Source organism: Gallinula chloropus, assembly GCF_964237585.1.
Source record: "Gallinula chloropus genome assembly, chromosome: 22".
Taxonomy (NCBI): domain Eukaryota; kingdom Metazoa; phylum Chordata; class Aves; order Gruiformes; family Rallidae; genus Gallinula; species Gallinula chloropus.
The window spans coordinates 3,681,309-3,705,100 of NC_140107.1; the positions used below are offsets into that span (position 1 = coordinate 3,681,309).

At 48.6% G+C, this 23,792-nt stretch overlaps 1 protein-coding gene across 5 annotated transcripts in view; it reads left to right on the forward strand.

The window, feature by feature from the left end:
* Window positions 1-9,663: 9,663 nt before the first annotated feature.
* EYA3 (EYA transcriptional coactivator and phosphatase 3) overlaps window positions 9,664-23,792 on the forward strand; it is a gene marked incomplete at its 5' end in the record, with an annotated part of 38,420 nt that continues 24,291 nt past the window's right edge. For 4 of the 5 annotated variants that reach the window (XR_014617796.1, XM_084274165.1, XM_084274162.1 and 1 more), the window contains 5 exons: window positions 9,686-9,718; window positions 16,040-16,083; window positions 19,497-19,576; window positions 22,085-22,151; window positions 22,887-23,029. Coding sequence is in view for 4 of the 5 variants with exons in the window: in XM_084274165.1 (XP_084130291.1) it covers window positions 9,686-9,718; window positions 16,040-16,083; window positions 19,497-19,576; window positions 22,085-22,151; window positions 22,887-23,029 (367 nt within the window). Of the gene's footprint in view, window positions 9,719-16,039; window positions 16,084-19,496; window positions 19,577-22,084; window positions 22,152-22,886; window positions 23,030-23,792 lie in introns of all 5 variants that reach the window. The other variant, XM_084274164.1, reaches the window with a different exon arrangement.

The following is a 23,792-nucleotide window of genomic DNA, read 5'->3' on the forward strand; positions in this document are numbered from 1 at the left end:
GGGGCAGTAGATTACAGGTTTACTGGATTCCTTTCCAAGTGAAAGCAAACTGTGGCCTGTACCCTGCATCCAGCCAGAGGAGTTGAGAAGAAAGCATTCCCAGTGTCAGCTGTGGTGACCCCTTGGCTGCTTTTGACTCCAGGTCCTACTGGAGTTCCAGCACGTCTAGCACTGCAGCACTCAGGGGCAGTGTGACTTCATGCCAGTCCACTGGCAGCCTCTGCTCTCCATTGGGCTTCCTCACTGGTCATACTGGACTGTTGAAGGGTGAGCAGGTTCTACCAATCACTCCCTGACTCCAGTTGATGAATCACTCAGTTGGTGTGGTATTGTCAGCTGTGCACTGTCATGGTAGCAACTGGCACTAGTTGTTCTTTGACCTTTAGCAGCCCCACAACAGAAGGGTCTTCTGAGAATCTGGGCAGAAGAGGCAGTGATTCAGTTTCCTCTGCTCTAAGGCAGCTATTCCAGAAGCCCACCAGTACCCTTTTAGGGCTTTGAAATACCCCCTCTGGAGGAAATCTGTGCCCAGGATGCATAGAGTCTGGACCAGTCACACTGGGGTGTTTTTCCCAATCATTCCCAGTTAGACTCACTTCAGTTTCTAGTAGAGTCAACTGCTGGGGTCCCCCTGTCACTCTGGAAACATAGATGCATTCTGACCCTCCCTAGTTTGATGGCATTGGGGTGCACTGGGCACTGGTGTCTACTAACACTTGGTACTCGTGTGGCTCTGAAGTGCCAGGCTGTCAGATCCACACAGTCCAGTAAATCCAACTGACCCTTTCCTCCAGCTGGCTGGAGGCAGGACCCCTTTAATCTTGCTCATCATATTTGCTGTTTACTTCTTGCAAAAAGGACTTAGAGGTCCCTTCAGGAGGATCACAGATGCGATCACACAGTCTAGTGGGCTGTCTGCTGGAAGCTGGTGCAGCCTTCTTCCTGGAGCAATCTCTTCTTGGAACTGGTTCGCCTTGCAGCTCCTTTACTTAGGCTTGGAGAACCACACAGAGCTACAGGATGCCTCGTGGTGTGTACTGTTTGTAAGATATTTCTGAATCAGGGGAACACCTGCTTCTGATAGCTGAAATCCTGGTCTGCACAGGTGAGCAGTAGGGCAAATTTTCTTCAAGTTGCTGAACACTGCAGGACAGTATCTGCCTGGCTGAGATGAGGGAGGAAGAGAGGCTTTCTTCATATCTCTGGAGTCAGCCAGCCACCTCAGCCACTGTTGGTGCTTCTTCCTTCCCCCAGTCTGTTATGGCCAGTGAGGTGGATGACTCTGGTGCACCCTGCACTAACTTAGGCCACGTGGGTTCAGGAACATTGAACTTCATGAGGATCAATGGGTAGCTACAAATCATCAGGGCTGTAGTAAGCCATCTCTCTAACTCCTTTGAGTACCGGATACCTCGCGCCATGGTTGTTCACCAGCCTGGCTGACACAACGACTTCAGTGAACCTTTCCCTCACACTGGAGAGAAGTTGCCTCCAGAGGCTGAGGGCTTGGGACTTCTTTCCAGTCACCTTGTCAATACCTCCTTCTCTGGACAGGGATCCCAGCTGCTTGGCCTCCCTTCCTGTGACTCCAGGCTGCTGGCCCCATTGTCCCAGCATCGGAGTAGCCAGGTGCTGATGTGCTCCCTTGGAAGGCGGCTGAAGTCTTTACACATGTCCCAGCTCACTCAGGGACAAGGATGGGGTTATAACCTCTGCCTCTTCTTCAGGTTCTCGTGATGGGCCCAGGTCATCATTGTCTTTCATGATGCAGACTCATTTCTTTTTGTATTTCTTCTTCTGCATAGAAGCAACTGCTGTTGGTACTAGTTGGCTGTCTGGCTCAGCTACAGGGTTGGTCTCAGGTTTGAGTACCCATGGTGCTTCTTGTGGAGGTTGGAGGAGCTGCAGTCTCTGAGGTCTGAGTAGCTACAGTGCCTGCTATAAGGGTTCTTTCTGGCTCAGCTACAGTGCTGGTTTCTGAGGTTTGAGTAACCACTGGGCCTGTTGCAGGGGTTAGAGTAGCTGCAGTGCCTGTGGATCTCTCTGTCTTGTCTAGATATTTGCTCACACCCTCCCATGCGCCATGCCACCCCTGACCCTTCAGCCCCAGGGACAGATCTCTTGGCAATATTCTTGAAACAATTTTTGGTGACGCATAAGACTTGAAAGACATTCAGCAGAGTGAGCAACAGGCACATACTGGTCTGAATATGCCAAGGACAGTCAAAGTTCTTAACAGATGCTGTAATAAGCCTAAAGGAAAAAGGGGACAAGAAAGCATCTCTCCATCTTCCCCATAATTGAGTGTGATTATTGAATAATGGTAAGATATGTTGCCCAGTAGATGGAAATGGCAGAAAAGCCATGTATAAATACCCTCTGAGGCTCACAAGCACAGATAAATACCTTGTCATAAATAGATATCACACGGTACAACAAAATTAGAGTCCTGATTCCCCTCCCTGAGGTGATGAACAACAGGACAGGGACTGCATAAATAGGGTGTGGGTTCATATACCAGAGCCAGGTGAACAAGCAAAACATCATCATTGCCATCACCTCTTTAATAGCATGATAAGCATCTCTCAGCTTTCTAACACAATCTACCTTATCTACCTAACCCTTCATGCCCCTTGGGCAGCTAAAAGGACTGTGGTGGTTCCCTCTGCACCACACACTGCTCTCTCACCCCTCCATGGGTTGGGACAAGGGTAGTTTACTGACACCACCACAGAAACAAAAGCCTGGGACGAAGTACAGGCACCCAGTGATAACACAGAGCACTTTACCCTTGAGATAGTAACACTGAGCACTGCACCAGTGCAAGGACCGACCCAACACCCCACTTCACTCTGCTGTCCTGGAGCAGGACAGGAGCGTCCCTCCCCAATCCCTCCCCTGCTTGGGGGAGTTAACTCTGCCCTGTCTGGAACCAGGACAGCTAGTAAGCCCATGGAGTAGGTGCCAGGGGTTTGGTGGGCACTTCAGAGGCTGGAGAAGAGGCAGCACTTGTGATCTTGGTGCTTAGGCTGGTGGTGCCTTGTATTCTCACCAGTGATGTGTGAACGTGAATGGCCAGTGAAAGCTCCAAGTTGATTGATGTTGCTGAACTTTTGAGTCATAAAAAGCCACATCATCACTGAAACTGGTTATTTCCTCAGGAAAAAAAAATCTTATACAGCCAGGATTTGATTATTTCTTTAATTTTTTTGAGCAGGTTACTCTAGCAACTGTTGTTGCTAAGACACAAATAGCTACAGATGTTCTCAGCACTGATTGCACTGTGATAAATACCATGGCTGCCTCTAATGCAAAATAACAAAAGAAATAAGTAAATTTACTGTAGTCACAACCTTGTTAGTAACATCATGCTGAAAGTTGAGTACTGAAGCTGTTCATCCAGTAGAACTACCGATTAGTCTCCTGGTAGCCTCTGGTGGCAGCGATTGACTTGTGAGTGAAATCTTTTCCTGAAAATAAAGTTTAGAGCTGCCTAATGTAAATAATTCCTTTATTTGTGTTTAATCCGATGCGGATTTGCTGTCTGACTGATAGAGGAATAAAAAAGGCACTTTTATTTAGGAAATATCCTGATCTACTGGACCGTGTCTGAAGTGGCTTCTAGAAATTCAAGGCAGCCTGCTCTGCTGTGTGAAAGTTGGGTTTATAAAGCTTTTAAGACAAACAGCTTTATTTATTTATTTTCCCCCTCCAGAGCTGCAGCTCTAGAGATTTCCCACCCAATTAGCAGGGATCTAAACCACAAAAACATACCTGAGCTGCAAAATACCAGGTATCTTATCATTTCTGGTCTTGGGAACAGAGCCTTCAAGTCTCATTTCAAGTTGAATGAATCCCCCTGAACAGAGGAGGTGATCAACTTTGGTTCTTTTCCAACATTTCCATCAATTACCATGCTGTGCTTTGTAGCTACAGGTTAACAGCAGCCACCTGCTCTGGTGCCCACACTAGCATCAGAGCTGTGTAGAAGAACTGGCCACCTTGTTTCTGGGCTCAGTGGGAATTGTTTTTCTTGAGGATTTAGTCATTATTTCCAATCTTTCCTTTGGTGAAACCAGTTCTTTACCCCAGTAAAAATTTCCTGTTGTGTTTCAAACTCACACTTAATGGAACTGCAGAATAATGGGAAAACCAAGGTGTTCAGTGACATGAGCTGCAGGCAGCCTGATTCCCCTTGGGGTTTAAACAGTACCAGGAAGGCTCCTGTTAAGGCAGTGGGCAGTGCCTGGGGTGAAGCTGTATCTGCATTGCCACCTTTCATTTCAGGACTTTTCTCACTTTATAAATACCCTACAGTCCTGGGGTTGTTTCCCTTTTCACATCATGCCATTTTTAATCCAACCATGACTCTTCAGTCCAATGGGACTGTGTTTACTGGCTTGTCATGACCACTTGTACCTTCACAAAGGGGCACGTAATCCACCTTCCCTGTGACTGTCACAGTTTATTCTGAGTCTCCCCAGTTAATAAAGGATGGGAGAGAGAGCACAGCTAGAGAACAGTAAATAATCCAGCGGCTCTCTTGGCAAGGGGTTGTTCTTTGCTATTCCTTGCAGTATTTTGCAGATATGCCTGTGTTGTGTGTGCCTGTCTGGGTGTGTGGGTGGAGGGTGAGAAAAAGTGAGGAGTAGCACCAGATCAGCCTTTTGCTGTGAGAGCTGCTGGGATTGCTGGAGATGGGCTGGTGTGCAGCACAGCTCATTCATGAATCCTGTTCCCTTTTCTGGTTTAGACATGCTGTGCTCTGCTGCTGGGAGAGGGTGGGTGTAACAGAGCTGGAGATGTGGTGCCTTGGAGATGGATTTTAGAGGGTTGCTTTTAAGAATTGCTTTGGAGAGCAAGACACATGTGAGGGGTTTATTGTTGGTAGTGTTAGGAAGGAGGATTGGGGATACCAGAGCTGGTAGTTTGAAACCAGGGCTCTCCTTCCCTCCTCCCTCCTCTGTGTTTTCAGACACTGGGGTAGTGCTCCTGTTGGCATCTGCTTGGGAGCTGCAGGGTGCAGTGTGGATACACCACCATGGGACACAGTGGGAGTCACACCTCGTGTTCCTCAAGGGCTGGATCTGGAAGCAAAGGAAGCGTCTCATTCCATAGCAGAGGAGGAAAGTGAGATGGGCCCTTCCTCTGCCCACCCTGCCTTGCTCCACGTATCCCTGGAGTTGCTTTAGCACATTGAATAACTGTGTTTCCCATTCGTTTAGAGTATCTTCACCGTTCTGGGGGGGTGTAGTCAGGCTCCCCAGCTTTGCACACCCCAGTCTCTGTTGGAAAAGAACAGGATGAGAGTCAGTACCAGCGTAGCCACTGTTAACAGTGGGCAGCTTCCAGAAATCCCATCCTTAGTCTCTGGTTCAGGAGTCTGATCAAGGTGGACTTTGTGCTTTAGGATTTTTGAAACAGGAGTTTTAGTGCAAGAAACTTTGTGTAGCTTGTTTCTAGGAGAATTTTCTGCAGGGAATTATTGGTGTCACAACAGTGTGTAGGGCAGAAGGCAGGCAGCAGATGGGCACCATTCTGCAGTCTGTTCCTCTGCTTTGATGCCTTCTGCTTTGAAGTTTAGATAATGTGTCTCAATCGATTGAACAAGCAAAATACAGGTGCAGAACCCCACCCTGATATTTTAGTGTGTCGGTGTTCTGCACAAGTCAGAATTAAACCAGGCTGGCTATTCAGAACAAGGGAAGATTAAATTAAAAAAAGTTGTTTAAATTCTGACATTCCAAAATCATTTTCATCACATAAATAATAAAACCATCCCCTAAAGGGAAGAAAGTCTGGTAGCTTGCTGGTTTTCAGAAGCATAATGTTTTTGTTGTCTTTCTGACCCTTGCCTTCCCTGCTGACACTCACGGGATGGCTTGTTACACTCTCAGCTGTGTGGTGCACTGGTTTTCTCCTTCCCAAGCCCTGCTGCTCTCAAAAGTGTTCTCACCACTGGAATCTGCTTTTCAGACCTCCCTCCCTCCCACTCATGTATAGATGGGACCAGTGACCAAAACCCAGCAGCCCCAAAGCTGTCAGCCATCAGTTTCCACTCTTCTGCAGCTGGCCAGTGTCAGTCTCCTTCGGGGAGCTGTGGCTTTGTGTGGGGCTGGAGTGGGACTGGCAGCAGTTGCTGTCCTCCTGCCTGGCAGCTGCAGTGACACCCTGTCGTGGTGCCATGCAGCAATTTGGACTCTGTGGAACTAGAGATACCCAGGAGCTGCTTTGATCTCTTCTCTGTTGCAGGCACTGAGCGTTTTAAGATGGTCCGCAATAGAAGCTGTGTGATGAGCTGCTGAGAAGTACAGTTGCCTTGAGCTTTATACAAGTTAAAAATCTAATTTTGAGATTTGAGATTCCACCAAAAAAGAAAAGAATCAATCAATCAGTGTTGTTTAGCTCCAGTTTTTAAAAATCACCTTTGTCCGTGGCGAGCTGCTTGCTGAGTAAGATAATAACACCGCGGTGGCTCAGGCCCAGCAGGTGCAAGGAAACCCAGTGTGTTCTTTGGAAACCCAGCCCTGGGCTCTGCACGGGTCATACCTCTGCTGCTGGGTGAGCAGGTGACTTACAGCACCCTGGGGTGCCCGGGGCTGGCCAGAGGGCAGGCCATGCTGCTGGGCCCAGTGCCTGCCCCAGGGCTCAGCCAGCTGGGGATGGGCTGTGCTGGAAGGGACACAAGTGCAGCAGGAGTAGCTGCTCTATAGATCTTCCTCCCTGGGCTTCAGCGGTGAAGCTGTGAGCAGCTTCCCTCAGCCTGTGGCTGCAGGAGGAGCTCTTAGCTCTCTGTCCAGCTCCTGGGTCACCCAGGGAGAGCCCCTGGCCTTGCCAAAGGCTGTGCCCGGCCGCTGGCATCCATCTGCGTGGTGCTCCACGGGAGACACAGGCAGAAAGGCTGCAGAGCCATCGTGTGTTACTGTGCCTCACATCCTCTGCTTTGCCAAAGGGAAACATAAATGCAACAGTTGTTTTACCATTGTTTTTCTATGGCATGGGGTGTAGTGCTGCCCTGCCTGCGTGCTCGGCCTGCTCACCACCCTGCCCCAGCACAGGGCTGCCCCAGGTGAGGCCTGACCCCACATCAAGCATCTTAGCAGAAAGGTGGCATTTTGGGTAGCTTTTTAATTTTTTCCTCTTTCTTTTTCCTCAGAAGGTCAGGCCCCAGGTCCAGACTGGATTTCTGTGGTGGTTCAGCCACACAAGTGATCAGTGGCTGCAGTGGAAGGGGGTGTTGGGTGAGGAGGGGTGGGTGGCTGGGGGTAAGGAGAGGCAGGAGCTCTTCCTTCAGCAGCAGCTTGAACTGTTGGTGGTGTAGGAAGCTTTTGTGGGAGGGACCCCACAGTGGGTCAGGTGTACTGGGTACTGACCTCCCTTTCACCCAGACTGCACACTGTTGCTCCAGGTCCTCCTGCCTCTTTCTACCTAACAACAGCTGTGAGCATGAGGTTTTTTTGAGATGTCTTCTGCCCAAGCTGCTGTTTCTGCAGGAATGGAGCATGTTTTCTTCTAGAGAAGAAAACACAGAGTCACCAGAGGTCACATTTTCATGTACCACCTGGGCAAGAGGTTACTGCTCATATGCTTTGGTTGGCTCCTGTGGCTCCCCACACTACAGGATGCCCTACTAGGTTGGGAAGAGTTTTCTTCACAAGTGTAACCAGTGTATAGTGATCTAACTCTGGGAATCTCCTCATCTTTCCAATTACTTAGATCCTTCTCAAAAACAAATTTAAAGAGCTTTTAAGCAAAGGCTGGAGAGGGGAGTTACTGCTGTATGTATTGATGTGGGATGGAAAATCTTTTTCCATACTAAAGAGTTTAGTTTGGGATTTTTTTCTGGGAAATTACACAATGAAACTGTGTCAGATAACAAAAATGAAAGCCAAAGGGCAGTGTGGGTACCTGTTGGTATCAACTTCAAACCTCTTCTGTTCGCAGCCTTGGCAGGCTGGAGTTTCTCTAAAGTCTTGGGGTTTTTCCTGTTATCCCTCCAGACATTGAAGAGTAAATAAGCTTTTACATTTCAAATAAAACCAATTAAATGTGATGGAGGAAAAAGCAGAATGGAGACAGTAGTACTTTGTATTGCAGGGTTTCTTGAGTGTGGTGTGAATAGGGTCATTTCCAAAGAGCCTGAGTTATTGAAGAGATTTATTGTCAGTTCAGCTGATTGACAGTTAAGGCAATAAAGGTAAGTAGCTTTAATTAGGGGAGGCAGCCAACCCCTTAATGAAATTTTACCCCAGCATACATGATACACCCTGGTATGTAAGACCATTACCTGCCCTCAAATAGGGGAGAAAAAATCCTGTGTGTTTTCATGGTTAATATGAAAATATTCCAGGCTGTGCAGCATCCCTGTGCTCGGCACATGGTGCTCGCTGCCCGCCGGCTGCACGTGCTGCCAGTTAAGTAGGTCTGGCAGGGCCAGGAGGGGAAACAGCAATTGTTTTCAGGACGCCAGAAAGTTGTTTCTGTTGTTCAGTCACTTTACACGAGGTGGTTTTGTGATGTGAAGGTGCCTGAGTGCTCCAAGCAGGATTGTGAAAACCCAAAGGCAGGGAGACAGGAGAGCCGGGGAAGTGGCCTCTGGTGTTTCCTCTGAGCTGCACCAAAAGCCCCTGGCTGGGGGGCAGGAACAGGGGGTACCTCAGCACTGAAAACTGCTGATTTCATGTCTTCCAAACCACTGCATCTTTTTTATTACTCCTTTTGATTTCTGGGATTCCCCTGGGTTAGGGTCTGCTCTGCACATACAGGAGGGAGCTCTGCTGGGGTGGGAGAAGAGGCACCTGCTTGCTTTTGGTGCAGCTGGGGTGCACCTTGTCCCATGAGGTCAGGGCTCTGAGATGAGAGGCTGATGGGAGAGCACTGAACACGTGGGTCAGGCTGTCTGCATGCTGGTGGGGTGGAGGGTTCTGGTGGAGAGGGCAGTGGTGGAGGACACATGCTGTTTGCCCAGCAAATGGCAAAAATGTCCCATAGGGAAAGCAACGGGCAAGTTTCTTTTTGTAGCTTTAAAATCCTGGGGGAAGCAGCTCCCTGCTGTAGTACAGAAGATTTCTGTGCTTACTTAGCTTCCAAAATAAAAATTATTTTACACTTTTTTCATCAAACTTTGCCTTTTTGGAGGGTGTAATTGAAGTAGTCAACTTGCTGTGTCGATTTGGCAATAAACAGCACATTTTGGTGCACAGTCTTGTCCTGATTTTTTTTTTGTTGTTTGTTATATAAATGTTCTAAATTAAAACAGGTTAGATTGAATCACGCTGTTTACTGACCTAGTAGACCAGACTTGATTAAATCATTTAAGTGTCTTTAAAATCATGGTGCACATGTCTGATTGATACCTTAGCTTCTGTAGTCGGTATGGTACAAGTAAATGATGTAGAAATCTGCCACGTGCGTGAAAAAGCCTGTTTGTATCTTGAAGCTTAAAGCTAAATCCCTTGTTTGTGAAATCTTTCCATATATGAATTTCGTCTTTTACTTGGGAGATGGCAACACGAGTTTAGAAAGCTTGTGGGTGGAATATATAACAATTAACGTTCTCTGATAGCCTGAATGATAAGCCCCCCCAAAAAGTACATAAAGCTGTGAACACCTTTTTTTGACAGGCTTTGAAGACTGCTGAGGAACACACGAGTTGAATCATTTAAACATTACAACAGTAATCCCCATGGAAGAGCCTCAAGACTTACCCGAACAACCAGTAAGTACCTTTTGAAAATGCTAAAATGGAACATAGAAACCAAGTTACTGGTCTCTCCAAATCAGTGTTAGGTTGGTTTAATTGATAATGGAAGTAAGGCTTATAATTAGTGTGTTAAATGTGTTGTACATTTAACTTACTCTAATAGTACAGGCAACAGTAATAAAAGGAATAGCTACATATGCTTAAACTCTGTCATGTAGGTGTGCAAAACTGTGCCTGATAATTACTTGTGATGCCCCAGATGATTTCAAGCCTCTTCTAAACTTAAGGGCAGAATCAGTGCTGGTTACTGCAGTGTACACAGTCTTTCAGTCTTCTTCAGCTTAAGATCTTGAAAAAGTCCCATGGTCCATCCCCTCTGCAGGTGGTTTTAAAGTTCTTTTTTTGGCAGTGTGTCCAAATAGTGACCTGTGTCTGGGGTTAAAAATCATTGTCCAGGCATCTGAGATGTTTGCTGTGCTCCCTCATCGTCAGTAACTGGTACTGTTGCCTCACAGAAGGTTTGGGGAGAGTGATGTTTAATACAGTGTGATCTGAAGGTAAGTTTGTGTATCTAAAACACAATAGGGAATTAAGGAAAAAAGGCTGTGTTGATGTTAAATTCCCAAATTAGACCCGCTGCAAGCTCAACAAGAAATAGCCAGGTTACCCTGCCAGTGAGGCTTCTTTTAATTCTGGAGACCTTTTTGGATGCACACAGATATGCAGGAGTACACTGGGGGCAGTTTGGCAATGTTCCCATCCGATGCTTTTTCTCATGTGAGCATTTCACGTTCTTAGCTAGTTAGAGAGTCTGTGGTCATGTCATTTGTGTGGTTCTCTGGCTGCAGAGCAAAGAGCAGTGAAGTGGAAATGCAGAGTACCGGTCGTTCCAAGTATTGCTTGACACAACATGCAAATTCTGTGGACATAATAGGCACAAAAAGAGAAACCAATCAGCAAAAGCATGTAATTTGAATTCCAGGTATTTTTTTAGGATTTAAAAATGAACTAAACATGCCTATTAAAAAGAGGGAATATCTGTAATTGTATCTTACTATAATGCATGCTGTCTGTATTGTAAAATTCTAATTAGGGTACAGCTAAATTTCCATACATGAAGGAATCTCCTGTAAGCAGGTTCTGCTGTAATGGTCAGCTGCAGATTTTCTTGGTAATCTCTTTGCAGTATCTCAGGCCAGTGAGCCCTTCTGAGAGAGAATCCGAGACATACTGATTGTAGCTAGTAAGTGAAGTGGGATCTTGAGGTATCCTCTGGCAGGAGGAAATGAAAACTTTCCTAATTAAAAAACCCAAACAACTCAAGTCATCTTTGCAAAACCCTGTCTGCCTGATAGCCCAGTGCTGACATTGTGCAACCACATCTTCCCCAAATGATTTTGCTTTTTCTTAATCATGGAAACAAGATTAGTGTGTTAATTTAAAAAAAGTAAAATAGTTTATCCAAAGTGTTGCTAACCAAATCCAAAAAGGAGCCTGTGGAGAAGCCATCAGACTTTGAGTTCAATAAACTTTACTTCAAAAAATAATCATTTTTAAAAGGAAATGTGGTCATTTTCTTGTGCTGGTGCCTGATCTAAATGAACATTGGACTTGCCTGGCATGTGGATCAGCCGTGGCTTTTGTGCCCAGTTTGAGTGTCTCTTCCCTTTTTGGGTCTGAATTAGAAAGGAAAAGTTTCTGCACAGACAGCAGGGCTAGAAAACAGAAACAGTCATGGGCAAATAAGAGAGCAAAGGACAGCTCAGGGCAGAATGATTGAAAGTCACCCCCTGGCCTCCTCATCACAATAAATTATGAATTTATAATAAATGATTCATTTGGATTCGTGTTTAGAAGTAATCCCCTACAGTGACCTCCTGCTTGTTGAACGCATTGTGGATGCATGTAGTTGATTTTTATAATGCTTTATTTAATCCTAATGCTGGAAAATGGCCAAAATCTCCTTTTCATAGGGGGTGGTGACCTCGTGCTGCCCTCCTTGCAGCCATCCCGGGGTCACTCTCTTGGAACTGCCTCTGGTGTTGGACAGAGACGGTGGTGGGGAGAGTGTGGTGTTGGAATGGGCTCCAGAAAGACCCAACGCTGCCAGGGGTGTAGAGAAAAAACAGAGGTCCTGTGTTTGAGCTGAGGAATTGTAACTGAAAGCTGGCAGAGGGTTTGCAGTAGAGTTCTGCACTCCTGACTGCAGCAGCCTTCTGCTCACAGCAGCGTTACCGCATCTTAAATGCCTTCAGCAGCGCTTGTTCCCACATCTCATCGCCTTGCTTGTTGGCTAGCTGTGAGTGTAGGGGGTTCCCAGTTCTGCCCTGGCTTAGAAGTTACTCTATGGGTCCTAGACAAATCATTGTCTTGACCTCAGGAGGGAAAAAATTATTTCTGCTTTGATTCTGGGAATAGAACTGAGCTCTAATGCAGGCAGGTCTGGGGTGGAAACACTTCTCCAGCACAAAAAATAGTTTGGACAGAGGGATTTTCAGTTACAGGGGTCTGTGAGATGAGAGCAGGGATCAGCTAAAATGTGTCATCTGACTTTTTCTTTTTTTTTTTGGGTGGAAGTGGGTGCAAAGATAAATACCTCATGAGACATGTCATTTACAGTAGTGCAGCAGAACAGCTTCGGGACATAATGCCTGAAGTTACTAAAGCTGAGAGAGCCTTGAGTCACTGAGGCAGACCACATAATCCTTGGATTATTTTATTTTCTTTCTTTTAGCACTTATTTCTAAAAAGAGTAGGGTCACTCTGCACATCAAGTCTTTAAGCTGTGATGCTGTTAACCTGAGAGGGGACCAGAAGACCCTTCAGCATCTCTCTAGGCGATTCCAGAGGGTGTATGTGTTGACAGGAGGTGTTCAGAGAGCTTTAAGCAGCCTTCTCAAAGGCAGGGCAGGACGAAGGGGTGCTCCATGTGGGAATTGACTGGGATCCTTTTCCTATTTCCTTAAGAGCCCCGTTGGCAGTTTGGCACCCTGAGATGTCTTGTGCTGTGTTGGTGGCTGAGGTCCTCGTGCAGGAGTGGTGGCATGTCCCAAGGGAGAGCTGGAACCCCTGCTGTGGGGCACAGAGACATGGAGAATCCCCATGGATGAGCAGCAGCCACGCTCTGATCCCTGGGGAACACTGATGCCTGCTCCTGTAGTGTTATAGTTAACATCAGCTTTAGGAGGGGAAGACTGGCACAGCCCCTTTAGGCCCTGGACCCTGTGGCAGCTGAGACCAGAAGTAGCACGTGTTCCTGGCCAGGCAGCAGAAGGGCTCTGGAGAAGGCTGTGAGGCTGAAGCAGCTCACCAGGAGTTAGTGCAAACACCAGCACTCCCAGCTCTCCCCTCAGGTTGAAGTGCTGAATGCTTAGGCTGCCTGATAGCTGAGCCATTGTACAGCCACAGCCTGGGGTCATGCTGAGGAGTGCTAACAGCCTGAAGTGTTCTGCTGGGGGAGTAAATGCCAGAGGGAATAGCTGCTGGCAAGGCTAGTGCAGAGATGGCAGGAGACAGCTCTAAAATACCAGTAACTTCATCAGGGAGAGATTGTCCTTTCTCCTTTCTATCCTTATCTCCTTTCTATCCTCATCTCTATCCTGTGTGCATACCCAGTGCCCCTTGCCTTGTGCCTTTAGCCTTTTTGTACCTCCTCTCTCCCCCAGCCCAGCAGGAATTACTCTCCTGTGGTTATTGGGTTTTTAAAGAAGCTTTGAGCACACTTTGGCCTCATGCTTAAATTGCTTTTTCCTGGTGGTTTATTTATACTCACCTGAGAGACACAAACTCACCCCCCCACCCCCCGGTGAGACCTTCATGCTGAGTTTTCCACCGGTGGCTGGGCACAGTCTGGCTGACTGACTGTCCCCAGCTCAGGGGCTGCTGTCCCTGCAGACCCACAACGTGCCCTCAGCCCCCTCCCCAAGCAGATGTGCTGCCCAGCGCCGTCTGCTCAGCATCCTGAGGGATGGTGAGTGCAGCTGGTCCTGCAGCAGTGAGTTTGGCCTCTAGACATGCTACAGAAAAGTGTGAGGACGTGGTGAGCTCCAGAGCCTCCAGGCTGCAGAAACTCCCTGGTCAGGCCACCCAGGGGATCTCCCAGGGGTGTGTGTAGCCTGCATGAGGAAACGGAATTGGCATTTGTGGTGGGTTGACCCTGACTGGAGGCCAGAGGAGCACCAGAGCTGCTCTATCACTGCCATCTTCAGCTGGACCAGGGAGATAAGGTACCAGGGGCTTATGGGTGGAGATAAGGACAGGGAGAGATGATTCAGCAATCAGCGTCACGGGCAGAACACACTCAACATGGAACAAAATGCATCTAATTTGTTCCCAAACAAAACAGAGTTGGATAATGAGACATAAACCCAAACCTTAACACCCTTCCCCACCCCTCCCTTCTTTCTGGGCTCAGCTTTATTCCCCATTTCTCTCCTTCCTCCCCCCAGGCAGCACAGGGGGATGGGGGTTGGGGTCAGTCCATCACACACTGTCTCTGACACTCCTTCCTCCTCAGGAGAGGACTTCTCACACTCTTCCCTGTTCCAGCGTGGGGTCCCCCCCCCAGCAGTCATCCAGGAACTTCTCCAATGTGAGTCCTTTCCCACGGGGCTTCATCTCTTCCCCAGCTGCCCCAGAGTGGGTCCCTTCCATGGGGTGCTGACCTTCAGGCCCAGACTGCTCCTGCCTGGTCCCTCGTGGAGTCACAAAGTGCCCCCAGCAAACCTGCTCTGGGCATCTCTTTCCACGGGCTGCAGGTCCTGCTGCCAGGAGCTTGCTCCAGTGTGGGGTCTTCCCACAGGGTCACAGTGTTCTTCATATGTCTCCACCCACTCCAGTGTGGGATCCTCCATAAGTATCAGGTGGGATCTCTGCTCCCCATCAACTTCCATGGGCTGCAGGGGGATAAGCTCCTCTACCATGGTCTTCTCCAGGGGCTGCAGGAAAGTCTCTCCTGTGGCACCTGGAACACTTCCTCACCCCCTTCTTCACTGACCTTGGTGTCTGCAAAGGTTCTCACATCATCTCACTCCTATCTCTGGTGGTGAAAAGCAGCTTCTTGTGGGTTTTTTCCTCTTAAATATGTTCGCCAGAGGTGCAGCCACTGTCACTGATGGGCTCAGCCTTGGTCAGGGGTGGGTCCGTCCTTGAGGCAGCTGGTGTTGGCTCTGTCAGACCCAGTGGAAGCTTCTAGTAGCTTCTTGCAGAAGCCACCCCTGCACCCCTACACACAACACCGCCCAAACCTTGCCCCACAACCCCAAAACAGTGTTTGAGCCAGAGCGTCTCTTGTGTAAATACCCTGTAGAGAAACTGGACCCAGCCCATCACCTACAAAACCAGAATAAAGGCCATTCTGGCTTTAATTGAAGTGAAAATTTGAACAACTGAGTTACTACAGAGAAAATATTTCTGGTCCTACTTTAGAGAAGGTTTCAATACATGGAGGAAGTGAAGGAACCATGGTCCTGGCAGCTGTGCTGAGACTGTGCCTGAAAAGATTTTGTTCAAATGGATGGTCATTTTATTAATTGTGTGTAAAAGTGGCTTTATTGGACATTTGTGTCCAGTAGGTCTGGGAAGGGGATTGTGCCCCTGGACTGGGCACTGGTGAGGCTGCAGCTCGAGTGCTGGGTCCAGTTCTGGGCTCCTCACCATCAGAAGGACATTGAGGTCCTGGAGCGAGTCCAGAGAAGGGCAGCCAGGCTGGGGAAGGGGCTGGAGGGCAAATCCTCTGAGGAGCAGCTGAGGGAGCTGGGGGTGTTGAGCCTGGAGAAGAGGAGGCTGAGGGGAGACCTTCTCCCCACCTCCCCTGCCCTGCCAGGAGGGTGCAGAGAGGTGGGCGATGGTCTCTTCAGCCAGGGGACAGGAGATGGGACAAGGGGCAATGGGCTCAAGCTGTGCCAGGGCAGGGGCAGAGCAGATGGGAGGGAAAAGTTCTTCCCTGGCAGAGTTGTGGGGCTGTGGCACAGGCTGCCCAGGGAGGGGCTGAGTCACCCCCCTGGGTGTGTTTACCAGAGGGGAGATGAGGTGCTCAGGGATCTGGTTCAGCACTGGACAGGAATGGTTGGACTCAGTGATTTGAAAGGGCTTTTCCAGCCTGGTGATGCTGGGATTCTGTAGCTGGACATCCCATCAGCTGTCACTTCAGAACATGGCAGGTTTGCTAATGCCCTCAGCATTAGTGCCTGTTTCTAATTAGGAAGAAGCTGCCCTGGGATGGAGACCCCGTGGCCACCGCGGTTGGCTCTGGAGTGAGCGCAGGCTGACCCGCTCACGGGGATGCTCCAGGACAGCTCCCAGTGGATCCATCTCTCAATGTTCTTCATTTTGCAGGTGAAGAAAGCCAAGATGCAGGAATCCAGAGAACAAAGCTTGAGGTACGTGATTATGATTGGGTTTTAGTGTGGAACAGTTATTAATGATCTTTCTTCATTACAAGCTGCCACTTTAGAAGTTTACGTGGGGCAAATAAAGTCACCTGTGATATAATTTTGAGATTAAATTCCCAATTTAACAAAAATTAGCTGGCCCTTTGGTATTCAGCTCTTGTAGGAGTGCATACAGAGGCTGAAGTGCATCAAGGGTCTTGTTTTTCACAGAATCCTACCAGGCTGCCATGTCCTCCACCTAACAGGCGTGTCCTCCAGTGAGATTCAGGGTATTTTAATGAGCAGAGTATTATAATGAGCAGAGTATTTTAATGATGTCTGTGCTGTGGTTCTCAACAGGACTCCTGGGTGACTGTTTGAGAAATTAAACACTCTCATATTGATACCTGCCTCTATTAAAAGCTGTTGCACTGTACTATTTTTAGCCTTAGTGGATGCTTTCTGATACATGTTGTATCTAGGAATTAATCACTATTATTGCACGTGGTGAGAACAGCTAGAGTAGGGTTTGTCCTTTTCCAGAAGCAGTGGCAAATGCTGTGAAGAAAGGCTGATTTTTGGAGTTTCTGCTTTGCCAGAATTACCCCGAGCAGCACTGCAGGCTGGGGGAGACTGGCTGGAGAGCTGTCAGGAAGAGAAGTTACCCTGAAGTTGGGTGACTGTGACTGAATATGAGCCAGCAGTGTGCCCAGGTGGCCAGGAAAGCCAATGGCATCCTGGCTTGTGTCAGAAATAGTGTGGCCAGTAGGTCTGGGAAGGGGATTGTGCCCCTGGACTGGGCACTGGGGAGGCTGCATCTCGAGTGCTGGGTCCAGTTCTGGGCTTCTCACCATCAGAAGGACATTGAGGTCCTGGAGTGAGTCCAGAGAAGGGCAGCCAGGCTGGGGAAGGGGCTGGAGGGCAAATCCTCTGAGGAGCAGCTGAGGGAGCTGGGGGTGTTCAGCCTGGAGAAGAGGAGGCTGAGGGGAGACCTTCTCCCCACCTCCCCTGCCCTGCCGGGAGGGTGCAGAGAGGTGGGCGATGGTCTCTCCAGCCAGGGTACAGGAGATGGGACAAGGGGCACTGGGCTCAAGCTGTGTCAGGGCAGGGGCAGAGCAGATGGGAGGGGAAAGTTCTTCCCTGGCAGAGTTGTGGGGCTGTGGCACAGGCTGCCCAGGGAGGGGCTGAGTCACCTTCCCTGGGTGTGTTTAACAGAGGGGAGATGAGGTGCTCAGGGATGTGGGTCAGCACAGGACAGGGACGGTTGGACTCAATGAGCTTAAAGGGTTTTTCCAACCTGGTGATGCTGGGATTTAAAGTTTGACCTCTGGGATAGTTTAAAATAATTCCTTAGACTGGTTCCTGCTCAGCCAGGCTGATTTCCTACCATGGCCTGGCTCTGGCTGTATTTGCTTTAGCTGGATTATGGAAGAGCTGTACCCAGTGAGGGCTGGAGCCTCTCTCAAGAGCGTGGAGCATCCCAAGGAGCCGGCACAGGGCTGTGAACACAGCGAGCCCTGCTGGCCAGGCTCCCAGTGGTGCCCAGTGAGCATCCTCTGGGCCCATGAGCATGGACAGGTTGTAAGTGATGGAGAATGAAAGCACTGGGCTGGATGTGTCCCAGCAGCTGTAGGGGAGGGTGCTGAGGAGCAGCAGAGAGACACACTGCTGGTGTGGGATGGCCAGAAAAGCTGTTTGATCTGTTAGAGCTTTCCAGAGCAGGTGGTCACAAGCAGCTTCCCCCCCTGCTTGCAGACTGGGCTGTTTACCAGCCACAGAGAAACTGGGTGCCAGAGACACAGCATTCTTTCCCCCCCAGGATAGGACAGAAATACACTGAGCTGGGAGAAATAGGCTGTTTTCTTGCAGAACTCATGCTTTGCTATGGGAGTCTGTCCATCTGCTGGTACTGAGAAAGATTTCTGAGGATTCTGGTTATCAGTGTTCTCACTCCCACCAACCAGAGGAAGGAGGCTGGGTGGCACTCACTAGCTAGCACTGTCCTTGCCTCTGCCCAGGACAGCTGTACCTCCTGCCCCAGGGGGGCTGCTGACAGCCATCTAGACATGAGCCAGCAGTGTGCCCAGGTGGCCAAGAAGGCCAGTGGCATCCTGACTTGTGTCAGATCCAGCGTGGCCAGTAGGTCTGTACTTGACAGTAGGTCCAGTAGGACAGTAGGTCCAGTACTTGACAACCCTTTACTGAACGGGTTGTCAAGTACTGGAGCAAGCTGCCCAGGGAAGTCACCATCCCTGGAGGTATTGAGTGTGTAGATGTTGTGCTTGAGGACATGGTCTAGAGGGCAACTAGAGAGGGTTAGACTGTGATTGGACTTGATGATCTTGAAGGTCTCTCCCAACCCAAGTAATTCTCTGATATTTGGAAAAAATTCTTCACTGCAAGAGTGGTCAGGCATTGGACCAGGCTGCCCAGGGAAGTGGTGGAGTCACCAGGGAAGGATGGAGCTACCAGGGTACTGCTGGTTGATACCACATGCTCGTCAACTTCTCCTTATCCCAGCCTGTGGGAGCCAGGTGAATGCTGCCCTGTGCTTTGCTCTGGCCTTGCTGTCCCAGGCTCCTCAGTCCATGGGAGGTTGCTCACCTCTGGGTTTGTCCCTGAGGAACAGTGTTGAAGCATCCTTGAACTGGGTGTTGCTTTGGTGCTGAAGAAATGTTCACAGGTTACTGGACCTGTTTGGGTTTGTCACACACTGGGGTATGAAATGCGTTTGCTTTGCTTGTAGGTAGAGTAGAAAGTACAGATGATTTCTTAAAGTAACTGCTTTTCCTTCTATGATTGCCTCCCTGGCTTTGGTTCTGTCACCACTAGCTCTGCAGCACAGCCTCTCAGGAAGTTTTCAGGCACTCTGATGTTCTGGGGGTGCAGGTTGTCCAGGTGAAGGAGCTGGTATCCCTGCCCAGTGCTGCTGAGATGGGAGCTCTGCTTGCTGCTCTGCTGTGCACCAGGCACAGTGCTGGCTGGGTCACTCTGTGAGCTGAGCCTGTTCAGTATCCCAGCAAAAAGAACAGCCTGGGGTTTGTGGTGGGTGAGCAAATTAATCTCTGATGGGTGCTGGAGCTGCTGGGGAGCAGGAGGCCATGCCCAGGCAGCAGGACAGACCTTCACACTTCCAGGCAGCAGTGCCAAGCTGCCAGCTCTGCTGGGCTGTGGGTGAAGCTGCAGTCTGAGCTGGACAGACCAGTTGGTGAGTAAACCTGCTGGAGGTGATGACAAGTAATGCCAGGTTGGAGCTGCACACCTCTCTCTTGGGATCTCTGTGTGATGTCAGGGTGCAGAGCTAGTTTCTGGTAGTCTGTTTGTCTCAGTTAGGAAGGTTGAACCCCCAGGAGTTACAATGCCTAAGGATGTTAATTTAAGAGTTCATTATGCTAATGATTAGCCTTTGTTTGTCCTGGCAGTCATGTGAGCAACGCAGAAGTCAGCGATCAGAAGCCTGAATCTTCAAGCCTTGGTTCAAACCTTCCCATGTCCAGTGAGAGTGAGTATCTTCTGGAGATCTTCCTCTCCCACTTTCTTTCCTTTCTTCTTCCACTGCTTGCATCACTCTGCTTCACCAAGCACAAGCTTTGGCTCCTCCTTGTAGCCCTTAGCCTGTCCTCAGTTTTAGAGTGAGCACTGGCTGTGGTGCTTAGGGTGCCTGACAGGAAGCAGATGTCCCTTGCTAACTGATGGCTTTGTGTCACTGCCCCCAGCTGGCCCCTGGGTGCTGCTGTCTTATCCTTGTACATGATTTTATGTGGGGGTTCAGTTGGTCAGTCACAATGCCCGTTGTAAAAGAAGCTACTTTTATAAACCACCATCTCCCCATAGCTGGCTGGGCCTTTTGTGATGATGAGACAATCACAGACTGAGCTGCATTGACTGCAGGAATTCCCTTTGAAATAAGTGGAGGGGAAACTGAGGCAGAAAGTAAAAACATTGCATAGCAAGTGAGAGGTGAGAAGTGTCCTTTCTTCTGTTAAAGAAGGGCTGGAGGTTGTTATGGGAGTAGGATTCCTGTGTAGAAGGCTCTGACTGCCCACGTTTGTGGTGATGCTGGGATTCTGTGGTGTTGCTGTTTCAGGAGTTACCTGAAGTTTTAGCCTGGAAAACCTGCCAATTGCTGGATGAGCCATTCCAGAAGTTAGAGCAGAAATGCTGGGGGGTTTCTCCTGGTTTACACCATTACCTAGTTCTTCACATGTTGTTATCAAAATAAGAGCTGTAGAAACACCGTTACCTCGCTGCTCTTCAGGTGAATATTGACACTCCTTGAAAAGAAAAGCCATTTTTGCAGGAGAGGTGTAAGACTATCTGACAGGTGTTAAATGAAAGCCTTTAGGTCTCAGAGCTCCCAGTTTGCAGTTCCTGTTGTATTGTTGTGCTACATGGGCTTTACACTGTGAGTAAAGGCAGACACAGAACCAGGTGGAGGTGGTTCATGGAGCCCTCAGAAGATTCAGAGCATGTGGCTGCTGGTTGGAATTTCTTAGCTACTTGTGCTCAGGTTACAGGAAGAGGAGGTGGGTGTTGGGTGTTTGTTAGGCAGCAGGGTGCAAGTGTTAGGGTTGCTTGTGCAGAGTAACTTTTGCTCCCCTGGCTGTAACTTACCAGAGAGTTAACTGCATGGTGCAACGAGAGCACAGGACAGGAATGGTCTACAGTGTTATTCTAGATTCTACAGTGTTATTGTAGATTGTACCAGATAGGGAAAGCCCAAGTTGTTGGAGAACATCACTGGGAACTGGAGATCCCAAGGCAGAGTGTACTGTCATCCATGACCATTTTTGATGACCATTAGTCGAGTCACACCACTAACACACTGTTAGCAGGATCCCCTCCTAGGCAGGGCTGGACCCTGGGTGCTTTGCTTGATCCCACACTGGCTTCAGATGAGTAAACTGGATCCACAGCTGCGTTTGCTGAGAATTTGGGTATGGTGCTTGTAGATCCAAGCTGGAAATGCAGAGCCAGAATGCAGATTCACAGTCACAGAAGTCATCTAGCCTGGTGATGCTGCAGCGTGCGGTGCTGTGTGCTGAAGGGACTGCATGGAGCCAGGTTGGGTGGCAGGGCCCTGCAGGGATGGGCAGGCATCCTGCACACCTTTGCTTTCCTAGTTTGAGGGAGAGCTGAGTATTTGTCAGGTCAGCTCATCTGAATCCAAGGGTGGCTTTTTAGTGGCTCTTGGGTTAGAACATAACAACTCAAGCCCCCTTCTCCACCCCAACCCAGAATGCTGTGATTGAGCACTGTCTCAGGTGTGCTAGAGCCACAGGTGGTATTAAGTGAGAAGATCTGAACATTTCCTCTTTGGCTTTGCAGCCTGAACAACTCTGTCCTACCAGCTTCAGAGTGCAGTAGCTGTGGGTTTACTCAAGGAGTAAACTGGAAACCTCCCAGTAAATGTAACTGCCAAATTCATTTTGAGATGATGTGAAGTGGGGCTCTGAGCCTTGGGCACTGCAGCCCAGCCCCCCATCACTTGATGCACAGGATTAAGTTTGTTGAGCTGGGAGCCACTGGTTTGTGAAGGAAAGACAGATTGCTGGAGCCAGTCTCTGGGCAGAGCATGTGGGAAACGGAGGGAGAGAGGAAAGCTTGGCCAAACAAGCATCTGCTTTGGTCTCTGCTCTGGAACACAGGGAAGAGATGTTAAGCTGGCTCAGATGAAGACCCAATACACAAGGCTTTGGGCAGGACCAAACTCAAGAGTTTTATTGTGATGATTGGAACAGACAGTAACAACTGGTAAAGAGAACTAGTGCTGTTGTGAAGGGAGAAATGGTACTGACTGAGGCATCCAGCTGCTGTGAAGTGGCAAGAAAAACTTAGTTGTGCCTGCTTAGCAGTGCATTGTTTGCTTTGAAATGCATTCAAGGCACCAAAACCCCTTTGTAAATCATGTGTTTTGGTTAAAATGTCCTGTGCATGCTGATAACTCATTGTCATCATCTGCCAGGTTTTGAAATGGTCTGTGTAATTATACAAACTATTTTTTTTTCAGTTATGACATGCACTGATTATATCCCAAGGTCATCAAATGATTATACCTCACAAATGTATTCTGCAAAGTAAGTCAAACAATTGTTACTGAATTCTGTAACTCTTACTTCTGTCTGAAGTAAACTTTGTGCATCTTTATGCATTTCTGGAATGCTGTAAATCACACGTGGCCACAGATACTCACTGCTGGGAATGCTGAAGCTCTGGTGGCTGCTGTTTTCTGATCACAAGGATGAATGAGCCCTGTCAAGTAATTAACTACACAATAGTCTTAATGCCCATAATATTTGAGGAATAAACAGACTGGACGTAAATGAATACAGGATTTTCTCATCTTTCACCACATTTGGAGACCATGATAGTTCTTCCCAGTGTGGTTTAGTAGTTCCTGATCCCCTGCTGCTTTTGTGCAGTTGCTGTGTGTGTTGCAGTAGTTTTGACACACACCATGATGTCATATTAGCTTTTGGATTTGGTATTGTGAGACATGATAAGTGAAACTAATTGGAACAGGGAGTTTGTTCTTCCCTCTCACCCTGCCTGCCCAGTCCTGGAATAAGCACTGGGGCTCCAGCACCATGGAGGAGAGTTTCCCCTGGTGTCACTGGGAGAAGCAGGCAGTGTATCTAACACCAAGAGCCCATCATGCTGGGAAACACAAGTGGGTGTCATGCTAAGAGCATGCAGTGTGTATTGTTTCTTCTTCCCAAAGCAATGTTTTAATGTCTTCTAGTTTGGAGGGAGGGTGAAAGACACATCATTTCAATAGTTCTATTTTACTTTTCTCTTTTCTTTTCACAAAGGCCATATGCACATATCCTTTCTGTACCTGTATCAGAAACAATGAGCCCTTACCCTGGGCAGACTCAGTACCAAGCACTACAGCAGTCTCAGCCCTACACCATCTACCCCCAGACCACCCAAACCTACGGACTACCTCCTTTTGGTAAGACCTTTTCACAGACTTCTCAGTGCCTGCAGTTATTGTCTGGGGACTCATGAAGAAGCCAATGTTAAACTTAACAAGCTGTGTTGGGGAGAAGAACGCATGCCTGACTGAATCCATGGGTTGGTGCCTGCAGGTCTCCAGATGGGGCTTCGTGCTATGAGCTGTTAATCCTCACAGAGCTGGTTTCCTGGTCTTTAGGCTGTATGGCCCCCATGGAGCTTGCCTGATGGTTCTTAGTTTGGGATCATAACTGTCTCCAGCTGTGACATAGCTGTGCTTGGGCAGTTCCTTGGCAGTGCAGTGATGGATTCTATGATCTCAAAGGTCTTTTCCAACCTGGTGTTTGTGTGAAATCACACAAGTCCCCATCCTGCAGCACCTTTGCTGTAGGTGTTTCTCCTTTCCTTTTACCAGCCAGGTTGAAGACTCATTTTTTTCACCTTTCACCAAATGTAGTTTTCATACTAAAACATCTCCAAATTTCCTAGTCAGATAAGTTTGCTTAAGTTACTCTCATCCTTGAGCCTCCCTTGAGCCCTTTCAGTTTTTGCCTGTGTTGGAAGGGTACAAGTGCTGCTGGAACTGTGCAGCTAAAGCTTGTTCATGGCATTTGTTCACCCTGGGCTTCCTGATAGTGTGAGGGAGAGACACCCCTCAGGGTGTGTGCTGTTTGAGGAGATCATGGCCATCTTCCTCCATGGTGTGTAAAGGTTTTTGAGGAGGAGTAGAGCAGACAGAAAAACCAAACCCTACCTTGTGG